The 14,283-nt window shown below is 52.7% G+C and overlaps 1 protein-coding gene across 4 annotated transcripts in view; it reads left to right on the top strand.

Annotated features, from left to right (window-relative positions):
- Positions 1 to 14,283, top strand: part of AGAP1 (ArfGAP with GTPase domain, ankyrin repeat and PH domain 1) — a 543,380-nt gene that overhangs the window by 185,068 nt on the left and 344,029 nt on the right. For all 4 annotated transcript variants that reach the window (XM_068544179.1, XM_068544178.1, XM_068544180.1 and 1 more), the window contains exons 2-3: positions 1,058 to 1,116; positions 7,524 to 7,611. In XM_068544179.1, the coding sequence (XP_068400280.1) occupies positions 1,058 to 1,116; positions 7,524 to 7,611 (147 nt within the window). The remainder of the gene's footprint in view (positions 1 to 1,057; positions 1,117 to 7,523; positions 7,612 to 14,283) is intronic.

Here is a 14,283-nt window from a genome sequence, read left to right as displayed (position 1 = left end):
AACTTTATTTATTTATTTATTTATTGGCTGTGTTGGGTCTTCGTTGCTGTGCGCGGGCTTTCTCTGTTTGCGGCGAGCGGGGGCTACTCTTTGTTGCGGTGCGCAGGCTTCTCATTGCGGTGGCTTCTCTTGTGGCTCACGGCCTCTAGGCGCACGGGCTTCAGTAGTTGTGGCGCACGGGCTTAGTAGTTGTAGCTCGCGGGCTCTGGAGCACACGCTCAGTAGTTGTGGCACGTGGGCTCAGTAGTTGTGGCTCGCAGGCTCTGGAGCACAGGCTCAGTAGTTGTGGCACGTGGGCCCAGTAGTTGTGGCTCACGGGCTCTAGAGCGCAGGCTCGGTAGTTGTGGCGCACAGGCTTAGTTGCTCCGCACAGGCTTGGTTGCTCCGCAGCATGTGGGATCTTCCCGGACCAGGGCTTGAACCCGTGTCCCCTGCATTGGCAGGCGGATTCTTAACCACTGCGCCACCAGGGAAGTCCTCCCCCTTGACTTTCTGACACATCCCAAAGTGTTCTGACTGGATCTTCAGTGTCTAATATGTTTCTGAGGCTCAAAACTCCAGCTCAAAAGTCTTCTTCTAAACCATAAAGTGTTGTTGTACTGTAAACACTTGGATTTTCCAACCATCACCTACCATAACTTTATGGGGGGGATTTCAGGCAAGTGAGTATTTTAGTGAAAAACCAAACGGCCCGAAGTTGACCGGCTACAGGGTCATTTCCAGGAAAGCCAGGAGCTTCCTTCGTCCTCACACTTGCCCACATTCGGGATCGGAAGGGTCTTGACGCCCGTGGCCAGGGTGGGGCCTGCAGCACTGGGGCAGGACTTCGGAGTCGTTGGAGTGTGTGTTGCGTTTTAGGAGGCAGGACACCCACTGGAATCGGAACAGCCGTGTGAGCCAGGCACATCTCAGCTTCTCTGGGTGGAAGTGAGGCTAGGGGTGGGCTGGACCGTCTTCGGTGTCCTTCCCGTTTGAAAACTGGCACCTTGGGGGCATCTTGACCTTGCACTTTGGTAAGTCGCAGCACCTCACTTCCTTTTACCCTCCTGTTTTACAGATGCCTTTGTGAACAGCCAGGAATGGACATTAAGTCGATCCGTCCCGGAGCTCAAAGTGGTGAGTGTTTGCTCTGGCCTCGGGTGTGGTCATTCCTCACCTGCAGGAGGGGGGCTTGGAGGGGGGCTCAGGAAGAGGCGAGGTGTGACCTGTGAGCGCCCCAAGCCCGCATCCCGGTGGGCGTGAGGGGTCTCATTCCCTGGGGCCCAGAGGTGGGCCGTGTTCTGCTGTGTCCTGGGGAGGGGCCAGGTGAGGCTGAGGTTAGGGCTGGAGTCCTGAGGGCGCCCGTGACGGTCATGACAGACGGCCAGGCGGGTGGCCTTGTGTGCAAGGCTGGGTCCACCCGCCACTGTCTCTCGTATCTGAGTGTGTGAGAGAGAGACTTTGTCTCACGCACACACGCACATGCACAGGCACACAGCTTTATTAGTCCTTTGCAGGATGTCATGGAAAGTCTCTGTAGCGAGTCATCGAGATGTAATTATAATTCATCACCGAGAAAATGTGACTGTGTACTGTGTTACAAAGGAGTAGCGTAAAATTAAAAGTCTTGTTTTTATTATGAACTTTAAGTACTCTTTCAGTGACACTATTTAAGGTTCAAATTGACTTAAATAAAGAATGACTTGGGTCCGTTACAGCCACACCTCTGAGCGTCTCCCCACTTCACCCACCCCCCGCACTTGGGGACGGAAGAAAGGACAGCTAGAACTGTTAAATAATCACATTGTGATGAAATATGCGGCGTCTGGAGGACGTGTGTGTGTGTGTGTGTGTGTGTGTGTGTATCTTAAACTTGTCACGTGACAGACCTGACCGTGGTGACAGCAGGTCAGCTCTTCCCGTCCAGGCCCTGGGCCTGCTCTGCTCGGCCCACCTGGCCCCTCAGCCCCGGCATGTTGTCCCCCCATGTGCCCCTTCTCCGAGGCCCCAGGGTTTGTCAGCAGCTCCAGCCTGTCTGCCCGGTGACCCCAGAGGCCCTCGGACGCCCTTCCCGGGGCCCCAGCCACCTGCAGTGCTTCGCGGGTGGACCCGGGGCGGGGGGGACGGGCCTCTTCTGGCCTCTCCCTCCGAGACAAGGAGATGGAGCGAGGACAAGAGTGTCTGTGACTTCCAGTGTCACCGGGAAGAACAGGTTTTGAAACTTAAGGCCTGAAGGGAGGGCTCGTGGGCAGGGCCTCTGACATCCCCCCCGGCCCGAGGGCATCTGATGTGTGTCCCCGCTGCCATTGCCAGGCATCCAGGCCGGGCCCCCTGCCCTCCCATCCCCCCTCCTTCCTCCCACCAGGTCTGACCTTTCTCGGTGGCCCCTTCCTTGGGGGGAGGCGAAGGGGCCCACGGTTCCGGGGCCGTTCCAGAAGCGCGGGTTCCGTAAGCCCAGCCCTGGGACAGCGCCGCTGTGTCCCCTGTGCTCTGTGACGCTGTCCCCGGAACAGAGCGAATCCCGCGGGACACGGTCAGGAGGCGACGTCGGCGATCGCGGCCGCGCGGCCAGGCATGCTGCTCGGAGGTTTCCAGGGAGGTTTCCGAGTCTCAGAGGCGGCCCCTGGAGCCGGCCAGAGGTTGGGGTCCTGCCGTGGGAGTCAAGCGAGGGGAACGGTGTTCTGATGATGACGACACTTAACTCTGTGCGGGGCGTGGGGTACCTCCTGGCTGGAGTCGCCACCTTTAGTCCTGAGCCGGTCGGGCTGTTGTCCCCACTCCGCAGGCGTCGGGGGCTGAGCCTCAGATGTTAAGAATGTGCCCAAGGAGCCCTGGTTAGTGAGAGGTGGAGCCGGGATCTGAACCTGGCGTTGGTGCTTCCGCATCGGCTCTGCTGGCAGAACTTTCTGCGATGTGGAAATGTCCTCTGTCTTCAAGGTGGCACCCATGGGCCCCGTGTGGCTGTAGAGCATCTGAAGTGTGGCCAGTACAAGGGAGGTGCTGAAGTTTAAAGCTTAAGGGTGTCAAGGCCCATGGTTTAGACCCGGTTTGGGGAGTTAGAGGTGGTGAGGGTTCTGCCAGAGCCCGCATAGCAGCCAGTGACTGAGGACGCCTCCTACCAAAACCTGTTCTCTGCTGGTATTTCAGAAGCATGGAATTTTCTGGAATCAGTGCTTGGAGGTGTAGGGGTGCTTGTGTTAACCGGTGGTGTGGATTTATGATCCTAAAACAGAACTGTCATAAAGTTGGCTTGAATTCACAGAAGGGGTGGACTCCATCTGACGGATAAGTAAATGGGGAGGATTCTGCAGTTCTTCTGGGGGAGGGGCCCTTCGCCCGACCCGTGTGGGGACGGCCAAGACCCCAGCAGGACGGCCAGCTCTGCTCTGGGCCGGGCGTCCTCCTGCTGGGGGGTGCAGCGGGCAGCTTGGCCTCAGCAGATCCCTTCTGTGCTAAGGCGTTCCCGGCGTCTACAGAAATGCTCCTTTGTTCGGGGCAGCCTCTGTGTATCCACAGGGCTGCGATTGTGTCCTGCCTGGGTACAGCACCCGGGACAGGTGGTCCCTTAGGTTAGCACCCTCGGAACCCCTGACTGTTTCAGAAACGCAGCAATTCAGTGACATAATAGCAAGCCTCAGATGGACTCTTTATGTAATGTTGGGCCATAAACCATCTGGAATCTGTCAGAGAAAAAATGTCAATGTTTGCTTTCATTTTTTTTTTGGCCCACCACATGGCTTGTGGGATCTTAGTTCCCTGACCAGGGATTGAACCCGGCCCCTCGGCAGTGAAAGCAAGGAGTCCTAACCACTGGACCTCCAGGGAATTCCCCGATGTTCGCGTTCTTTTCAAGAGTGGCAGTGCCATGCTATGTGCTTCCTGAGGTTGTGTGATGGGGGCCAGTTGCTTTGGGTCCACACTCGGGTCCCTGCAGACGTGTGCCAGGCAGCACGTGCTGCCCACTTACCTCTGGGCGGAAAGGAAACCACTCCATAGATCTCTGGCCCGTAGAGGTGGGCGTCTGTCAGCAACCTGTCATATCCTACTTGTGCGCTTTCATTGAATTCTCAACTGGGATTTTTACCAAAAGCCTCGATTTTATTTTCAGCAAACCACGTGTACAGCTGGTAAGTGGTGAAGCGTGGGACAGTAGAGAACTCAGTTTAGAAAGACACCTCGTGTGATGTGACCGTTCACAGCCCCGCCCAGAGGATGCCGGGCCCGTGTGATGACGTGTCGCCACCAAAATACACGGATCTGTAATTTTCAGGACACCTTTTCCCGTGTTACCTTGCTTCTCCCCGAGCCTGTAGACCCAGACTGGCCTGATTCCATTCTCTCTAGTTTGTATCCAGTAGCAGTTCATGGATCCCAGTGCAGCTTTACAGCTTAAAGAGCATTTTTATCCCTTACTTTATTTCCTCCTCACAGCTGGCTGTTAGTTTCTGCCAGTGTTTCAAATTAAAATAATGCCCGTGGTGTGCAAACATAAGAAGGTGTATGAGATGGCCATTCGATCCAAATAAAACACCTCCCCACCCCCACCCCCGGGACTGAGTGATTTGATCCTTCTAAGGGGTGAGTTAATTCTTAGCAAATCATTGACATGTAAGAAGGAGGGAATATCGCCACACACAGAAAGCACAGACTGAACAGTGTTTGATTTTGAGCATTTTCCTCCTCGGGAAAGAAAAAGCCTAATCTTAATTAAAAATTCAATTCTGCGGCATACTGTTCTGGATTTTCTCAGCGTGAAGCTGACAAACAGCAGGTGCCCTTGAGCAAAAGAATAATTAACAGGTAGAAATTCTCAGATTATAGAGGCCCAAAGCAAAGGGAAGACATAAGTCAAATCAGGAAGGGAAACAACTTTATTTAGGATCCGTCCACATAGTCTGGGGCTTGGAGCTGTAGTAATAAAGCATCTCGTTTCTACTCACTGGCGTTAGTGTCATTCATTCATTTATTCACCCAGTGTTGCTAGGAGCCCGCCGTGGGCAATGCTGCGGGGTAGAGAACCAGACACAAACGAGACGCCCGTCCCTTGTCAGCACTGGAGAGAGTCAGACCCACATACCGATGTTGGGGAGACGAAGAGGTAAGGGACAAGGTAGCGTTAGGAGGAGGGCACTAAGGGGGCTTTGGGGAGCGGCACTGGTTGAGGCTGTGTGGCATTAGGAAGGCTTCTCAGAGGAGGTGATATCTGAACTGATTGCTGACCCATGAGTAGGGGTATTATTTCGGGCAGCGATTGATGTGGAACAATCTAGGTGTCTGGAGTCTGCAAGACCTGTTAGGATGGTGTTTGGGCACCGACATATCGAGGACGAAGCAGGGCGTGGGAAGCCGAGGACGAAAGGACCATGACGGTGGGAGGGGCAGGATGGTCCAGGGTTTTAGGTCAGGTTTTTAACTTCCTTTCCACAATCTCGTGGCAAATTTGTGCGCTTTCATGTTTGTTCTTCTTGTTAGTGGCACCATCACCCATTTATCCAGCCAGCCAGCACACCCCCCCAACCCCCGTTCCATCCATCCAACCATCCCGTATTTACCGGCACTTTACCGGGGCCGGAGCCTGTGCCGGGTGTAGGGATTGAGAGAGGTGTCCTTGCCAGCATCACAGACATAGTGCTTGGTCTTCGGGGACCTGAGCGTGCTGGGGGGTGGAGTCAGGAGCATCAGCAGTCACAGTGTAACGTGTTCTGGGTGTGCAGAGAAGCAGGGAAGCCACCCAGAACTCTCTTCGGGTGAAGGGAGCGGTGCCTGCCGGACCGGGGTGCCTACAGCAAAGTTGATCGTAAGGATTTGGAGCGAGACACTTTGTTGTCTGTTCATGAAATACTTGGACTCTGGCCTGCAGGCAGTGGGAGGCTTCCCGAGAGTTGTGAAATGAGGGAGTCGCATCTTTGCAGCGTCAATTTTAAGGAATCTCTGGTATTCTCTGGGCAAAGAGGGGGAGCTCCCAGGCAGGGAGATAAGCTAAAGGCTCTCCCAGGATCCAGTGGACGGACCGCACAGCCTGCCCCGGTGGGGGGTGGGGTGTGGAGACCCTCAAAAGCACATCTGGGCGGGGTGGGAATTGGAGACGGCGTCCAGGTGTCTGGCTTGGGAGTCTGGGCGGTGGTGTGATCACAGGATGATGAGCAGACTGGGGGGAGAACAGTAAGGTCTGGACACGCTGAGGTTTCAGTACCAGTGTAGGTGTGTATGGGTTTACCTGGAGAGGGGGTGGGGCTGGAGAATGCCAGTGGGTATCCATAGCTTACAGGGAGTAGGTGGGATGTAGCCTGGCTCCCTTGGCTGGAGGGGTGGTACTTAGAATCCAGGGTCTAGGGAATCTAGGAGGTCTAGGGAAGGAGCCAGCGTGGGCTGGGGCTAATTTGAAGAGGAAGCCCAGAGCGGGAAGTTTGAAGAAAGAGAATCTCCTCTACAGCTTCCGGTGATGCAGCAAGGGGAGGGCCAGGGGATTTAGAAACAGAAGTCATCGGTGACCTCGAGCAGTGTCCTTGTAGCCATAGGGTCAGAACATCAGGCTGGGGGTGGGTAGGGTCAGAGAGTGGGTGAGGGGCAGCAGGCTGTTCGTAGGCGGGGACCTGTGTCCAGGGCAGGTCTCTCGTCCTGCTTTTCCTCAAGAGAGAATTGATTGGATCATGCTTAAATGCAGAGGGGAAAGTTCTAGCTGGGGAGGAAAAGATTAAAATGCAGGAGAGTCTTTGCACAGAAGGTAGAGGGGGAGTGAGATCCCGAGCAGAGGGAGGGCTTCCCCGGGGACAGCCACCTGAGTCCAGGTGTGTCAGTCAGCTGTGTTAACACGGGAGCTTTTCTCTGAAGAAGGCAGGGTGAAGCCAGCCTTGCCTGCCGGTGACTGTGAGTTGCTACTTGCTGGTACAGTGGCCCTCACATCATGCTGAATTGTTTTTCATCCAGCATGAACACCTTTGCCGCCTTGACCGTGGGTCCCTGCTCTGTCCTGCAGTGTGGACCCTGTGTCCAGAGGTGCAGGCCGGCTCTCCTCCTCCTCCCCGCCTTGGTCCAGTTTTCTCCCCTCCGGTCCCTCCCCAGCACTGTGCTTTTCTGGTGTGGCTCTTTTTCAGCTAGTCTCACCCGGCTCCAAATCCTACCCCAAAGTTGTGACGGAATGCACCAGAATGTCCTCCTAATCCCCTTATGACTCTGTACTGCCACTGCGTCCCATTTAACCTCGTACCTTGTTGAGTGTTTTGAGGGTCCAGAATACATGTTGGTGGGCTGACTCACTGTACACCTTCCCGATGTAACCAGCACTCATGGGATTCAGTGTGTGCTCTAACCACGTTGCTTCTTCAGGCCGTAGAGGCTGATAAAACGTGAGATGTCAATTGAAGGCGTTGGAATCCCTTTTTCTCCAGCAGAAGGATTTAACTGGCCCATTTTTGGCCATCCCGCTGATGCTTGGTCGTGATGGTGTTCAGGATTGCTGTCCGTTTTAACCTCTCTGTTTGCAGGTTGCTGAATAGCGTGATGTACTGACTACTCCTTAGTGACTGTCCATTTCTGTGTTTCAGGGCATTGTGGGTAATTTGGCCAGCGGCAAGTCGGCCCTGGTGCATCGCTATCTGACTGGCACGTACGTCCAGGAGGAGTCTCCCGAAGGTATGCTGCATGTCACACCGTCTCCACCTCAAGAGAGTTTAGTTTTCTAAAATTTTTGTTAGCATATTCTAAATCATTACTGTGATGTATCCCATGTCAAGAAAAGTAATAACATACCAAGCAGTAAAAATCCGTAGGCATGTTGCTTCTTCTGTAGTATTTTTCGCTAACCATCTCGGCATTTGGAGCAAATAAGAGTCAAACCATGAATGCTGTGGAATGTATTTCGTACCAAATAGTTCTGTCCCTTCAAATGTGAATCCAGTGTCACTCCTTTAACTACTACTGCTTGGACGTTTCTCTGATCTGGATCTTGAGTTTATACATAATTTGTGTGTACTGTTCCTTAGTCATAGATCCGAGCCTTTCAGATGACCACCACCATACGTTTGAGTATGTTTTCCCCCTTATACTGTATTCTAAACATTTAATAATCACTTTGCATGAGGATAAGCTATTTCTTTTGCCATGAGGCTTTTACTTCTTCAGTTAACATATCCATATTTTGTTTTTTTGCTTTAAATAAAATGATGGTAGTAATGCTAGGAAACCACTTAGCTCCCGCATCCCCAAATCCAGGTAGAGTGTACACGCACAGTTTTCTAAATTATATTTTCTCTCCGTGTAACCTTTGAAAATCCAACTCTGAGACACTGAATTTCTGGTTCCTTCTTTTTCTTACTGGCTGTTCCATTCTTTGCAGATATGGATGCAGGTAACTATACATTTTCTTCATGGCAGCGCTTGTGTTGTTTGAAGAGCGAGGAGAGACACAACTCTGTACTGTAGTCTTCCCTTCCCTCCTCGTTCTGTGTATCATCCTATTTGGTTTCATTTTACCCTTTTCTTTTTTTTTAAGTTAAACATCCCCCCCTGTTTTGTCCCTTAGATGTCTTTTTAGCAGTAGTCCTGAGCAGCCTCACATGTTTCCTGTAACACCTGTTCTAGTATTTAACTCTTGTCCTGGATACCGTGTAACCGTTCAGAAAAGTGTGCAAGATGGAATCCTGTGGCAGTCTTTGCTTGGGGCTCTGCCATGACTTTGCAGAGTTTTGCAGTCCCACCATAAAAGTCTCGTGGTGGTCACATGAGGGAAAGGCCTACTTTTTTTCGTTATCTGTATTGAAATGATGGTTTGAGGGAGATTAGAAGTGAAGGCTCAAATGTGGGAATCAATGAGGAAAAGCATAGCTAGACACTGAAAAATGGATACGGATGCTAGAAAATTGCGTGCTTTAGAGAGGTGAGAAAGTTAGCCGTCTTCTTTCCTGGAATCCGTACCTGGGTTGTACTTGTGTATTTGTGCCTTTGCGTCTGACTGTGGGTTTTAGCCAGTCATTTTGATTATACCCGAGAGTTTTTTAGAGCTCTTTTCTTGGGGGTTCTACTTATTCCTCGGGTCTAGCAATTGTGTAGACTGATGACACCAGCTGCTGATGGACTAATTAGCTGGGCTGCAAGTGAGAGGGTCACCTCCTCAAGTAAATCTGCCTGTGTGCCCCTGGAATGCTCAGGATTTCAGCTGAGGGGACCCCTTGGTCGGGGGTCCCTGGAGGTTACGTGGTCTGGGCCCTGGTTTTGCTGCCACGAGCTGGATTCTCCTGTGCTCCGTTCGACGTCCGGCGTGGTTGGTGCGGGTCCCTGGTTCTCCTGCCTGTGGCCGCCTTCCCCTTCCCGCGTGGTGCCGTTTTGCCCTTATTGTGGCTTTTGCCATCTCCCTTTGGGCGTTCAGTTTGTGCCATCGCATTTGGCCCTGACTGTGATTTCTTTGTAGCGGGCCCTTATATTTTGATGAACACAGAAGAAGCCTTTCTCTAGAACGTTGGCACATCAAAAGTAAAAACTGTGCCCAGTGGGGAGACCTAAATGTGATCTGTAACAGCCCTACTTCTTCGACTTTCCAGCTAACACGTTTTACTCCGGGAATTTCATGGTATCATACGATTTTCAGAATGCATTATTTTACAGGGTGGATGCATTCTCGAGTTCGCTAACGGGACATCCCTTCTTTCGTGTGCAAAGTGGAAACATCTCACCCCTCAGTGGGGTCTGTGCCCAAGGGCTCCTGGGTCAGGGGAAAGATTGTCCGAGATCTTTGCTCGCGCCCTTCAGGAGCTGGCCCTGCCACCTGTCCTCTCACCGTTTGAGAGGTCAGGGGATTGTTCCTTGACGTTGCCAGGAGCGTAGAGAGCTCCCCCCAGGGGACGTGCGTCAGGTCCTCCGGGACCTGGAAGAATTGTGAGCAGGTGCCGCCTGGTGCCTGGAAGCCTTTAGTCCCCGTGACTCCCTGCTTCCCAGAGGCCAGCCACCCTGCAACCAGGCACGTGGGCATGTGTTTGCTTCCCATGTTCTGTCCACGTACTGGGGCGAGTCCCACGTGGCCGCCGCAGGAGGGAACCATAATTTGTTGTTCCCAAAAGGAAATGAATGAGAAAAGCCTTGCTTTCTCATCGTCTTGGCACACAGAAGTCCCTGCCCCCGGTCACAGAGCCTGTAGCTGCAAGGCGATTTCAGTCCTTGCCGGATGCATTAACATCCATCGATTGCCCTTGCTCGCTTCATTGAGAAGCTTTCCACAGAGAATGTTCTGGAGCTGCAGTGTTGTGTGTCATCACCCAGGTTTATGGAGAACATCAGAGCAAAGGGAATCCTCTCCAGGGTGCGCGGGAGGTTGATGAAGCCGATTACAGCTCAGCCCCACCTGCAGCTGCTTTCGTAGCAAAGGGTCGGGTTAGGACACAGCTGAAGGTGTACGTCACGGTCGCCAGGCCGAGAGGTTTGGCCTCTGGGTGAGCTGTGAGGCCTCTCCACTTTCTTGCTGTTATTATTACCTGCAGCTCTATCCCCCTTTCCGCTTACAGTGGCTGGAGTGATCCACTGCCTTCCCCACACAGGGCAGCGGCGTTACAGGGCAGGCGTGTTCCCGGGGGCGCTGTCTGTGCGCACAGCTCATGGGAGCTTCCCTGCCCTTCTCCCGTCTGCACAGGCTCTTCTTTTGCTTTAATTAATGTGTGAACACCCTTGAGCGTTACTCTGACCTGTGGTGGGGACCTTCAGATTGCTGGGAGGGTGAAGGCGGTCAGGGCCTTCTGTTTTCAGATCCCCAGCCTTCGCCAGAGTGCCGGTTTCATCACCTCTCAGAGGATGACACCTGTTGTGCTTTAATTGTGTGATACATTTGGGTTGATACTTAATCCTCGTGGCAAAGGCAGCTGACTCATACAATTTAGATTATTTTAAAGGTACAGCTGAAAGGAGGGAATGGATTCAAATATTATGTGTGTTTTTTAATTAGTGGATTAACAACGCAAAAGTGGGTAACCCAGTAGGGAGCCTGTAAGTCCACGAAAATAATCCAAAGAGTAAACTTTCTGTGCAGGCAAATACCCTTTTAATCGTGCGTGTGCGTGAGATGCATGTGTGTATCCGAGTCCTAGGGCTGCATGACATATTACCACAAACTGGGTGGCTTGAAACAACGGAGGTGTATTCTCACGGCTCCGGAGGCCAGGAGTCTGAGACCAAGTTGCTGACAGGTTGGCTCCTTCTGGAGGGAACGCAGGAGGATCCATGTTCCTGGTGACTGGCAGCCCTTGGCGTTCCTGGGCTTGTAGACGCATCATTCCGGTCTCTGCCGTGTCGTCACGGGGCCTTCTCCCCGTGTCTAAGTTTCCCTCATCTCACGAAGACACCCGTCTCTGGATTTAGGCCCACAGGTACTGGGGGTTCAGACTGGAAGGCATTTTTAGGGGACAGAATTTAACCCGTAATAGTATGTGTATTTTACACATCTGGTGTTGAAACAGAAGCTGCACTCAGACCTGTTGAAGTTGCCCCGTTACTTCCTGGTGACAAGAAGGGCGATGAGCTGCCCCAGACCTCACTGGCCACGCTCATGGCTGGTCTCCTAGAACATCACAAAGATCAGCTTAGTTTACATGTGACCTCCACACCGCTGATGGAATTTCACAGCTGTCACTCACTTCTGATGGAAAGAATCGGGTGAAAATTATTGCTCTGCCATTCAGTGCCCTATTAGTGGCTGCTAATTAGGACAGTGAATGAGGATCTGGGCGTGTCATTCGAGTTTCCGTCCCGTGTGTTTGTGCGCTTGATGTCTGCTGGGCACCCTGCCTTCCCCGCCACAGACTCCACGGGCCTGCCGCAGGTTTTCGCTCTCTTCCTTCAAAATAAGAAAGAAAAGGAAGGAAAACCAAGGCTGCCCAGTATTAATGTAGGAATTTGATGGAAACGTGGGCCACCTGAGACACTTTCCCTTGCAGACCGGGACACGGTGGTGTCCCCGAGAGCTCTGAGCTTCAGAGCTGAGCCCTTGCCCCGCTACATCTCCCTCTGTGCCCCTCCCCTTGTGCCTCCCACCGTGGGCCACGCAGGGGACCTGGGGCCCGGAAAGACTGCTGCCCAGCGGCTGCTCTCATGGCGGTGGAGGAGGGGAGGGGCCTCTAGTTCTAAGACGCACTAAAGCGTCCAGCGGACTGAGTAGCTGGTGTTAAGGTTGGTGGAAACCACTTTAAGAACGTCCAGAGGCCTTCCTTCCTGTGATGATGAAGTCAGCTGCTCTTGGCTAATGTTCCAAGGACTTAGGGCCACCAAATGGGGGGAAAGTGCCAGGATGATGTCACGCTGTCTGAGAGCTTCCCTTCGTTGGAATCTGGACTAAGCCCTCATCCAGGTGTGACATAGGTGGGCTCGCCACCTGCTGCGGAGCGGGGCCTCGGCCTGGGGTGACTTGGGGGCGCATGACCCTGTCGCTCTCAGGTCCTCAGGAGCTGAATCCATCAGAGGTTCATTCCTTCAGCGAATGACTCTTCAGCTTCCTGTAGGCTCTTCACCAGTTCACATTTTTGGGTAAAAAAGCTCCGAGGCCATGGCAGCCCCGAATCTAGGCCGGCAGCCAGCAGGTTCCGGCCACGAGCCTGGTAACGGGGGACGTGCCGGCATGAGGGCTGTGACGGCACCGCCTCTCACCCGCGAGTCAGGCCCGCACTTGCCTGTGGCTGAAACCCGGGTTCCCAGCCCGTCGTAGCCACTTACTATCGTTGTGGCCTTGGGTGAGTTACCCATCCTCCTGAATTTCAGCTTACTCCTCCCTGCTCCCCAGTCATTGTAGGGACTGAATACGAGTGTAAGTGTGCAGATGACTGCATTAGCCCCTGGCACGGAGAGAGGGCTCAGGGACACGTACCTTGTAAATATGGGTCCTGCCCCTTCGCTCCTGCATCTTCTTCGCCAGGTGGGCAGCCCTGCCTCCTGGGCTGTCCTCACAGGTGTGGCTTCAGGACTTCGTGTCCACCGGGCGCGAGGTCATGCTATGCGCTGCTCATGCCCCAGGCGTCCTGTTCCTTGACCAGCTCAGGCCTGGCTCCAACATGCCTGAGGAACTGTCTCTCCTCACCAGTGCGGTTATTCTAACAGCTTTAAGCACAGCTCAGGTCATGACGGTAGATAGAGCTCTGTACGAGACGCCTGGGACCTAATCAGGCCATTTGGAAACTAGAAAGAAGGATGGAATTTAAATTGGCCCACCATCCCCACAGGGCTTCCAGGATGGGGCTGAGCTCTGTGAGGTCTTTCTTGCACCCGGGCGGTGGGGCCTCTGTCTGGGCTACGGTTCAGGGTCACGAGCTTCTCTGGTTGGATGTGGCCTCGGTGCACGGTGGCCGCTGTGGTGGATGAGACGGCCCCATCTTAGCCTTCTCTCCGGTGTTTCCAATCCGAGGGTGCCCCCCTAGGGTGACTGGCCCTGGGGTTACCACTGTGCCCTGCCCGTTCCTAGCCGGGACGTCACACACCGGCTGCAGTTCTAGTGGTCACTTCCTCCGGGAGCAGGGGCTGCTGGCCATCAGGTCACTGTGAGCTGGACGTCCCTCTGTTAATCTTGCCGCTTCCCTTGAGGACTCCGCCTGGAATTGTTTCCCAACAGATGTGTCTATCGTCAGGGCAGTAAAAGCTTTCTGAGGAGCATGGGTATCTGAAGTCATTTTTTAAAAAAATGAATGTTTACTCAGTTCCTTAGAAACAAGCCATGTGGTAAATACCAGCCTTATTTTCTGGGACACGTGAAATGCATTTAAACTGTCAGCTCCACAAACCCTTTCCAAATCAAATAAACTTAAAAAGCATTTTTGTGAGCTACCGCTGCTCAGCAGATGTTAGGCTTATTTCTGAACACGTTCTTGGGTGCCGTTTAGTGTTCCAATGAACAAAATATGTAAACACTAATAAAATTTGAGTAGTTTTGAAAGCTAGCCAGTTAAATGTTGCAACGTAACTTTACCATGTTACTTGCAACCAAGTGATTATAAGTACGTGATAAGTTTTTAATGAGGATTATCTGAAACCTTAAAATTAAGAGCCCACTGGTAGGTTGGCCTAATAGATAGAGCAGAAATCAGTTCGGCCATCTTCTTCAATTATTTCAGATGCTAAACTCAGCCTCTAACTGTAGAAATACCATTGATTCTCGTCATTGTCTTGATCTATGTAACCGTCTGCTAACTCTGTCCCCGCACATGTAAGCCGTATTGAGGGTCAGGTGGTAGTGCCTTTAAAATAGGCGAAGGATACTGAAATTATCACTAGAACTTCAAAGAAATAATTAAAGAGAAGCATGTTCTACTTCATTTTAAACAAGAAAAAGAGAGCTGTAAA

The sequence above is a fragment of the Eschrichtius robustus genome, chromosome 5 (genome assembly GCF_028021215.1).
Source record: "Eschrichtius robustus isolate mEscRob2 chromosome 5, mEscRob2.pri, whole genome shotgun sequence".
Classification (NCBI taxonomy): domain Eukaryota; kingdom Metazoa; phylum Chordata; class Mammalia; order Artiodactyla; family Eschrichtiidae; genus Eschrichtius; species Eschrichtius robustus.
This window is presented reverse-complemented; position numbering and strand designations above follow the sequence as displayed.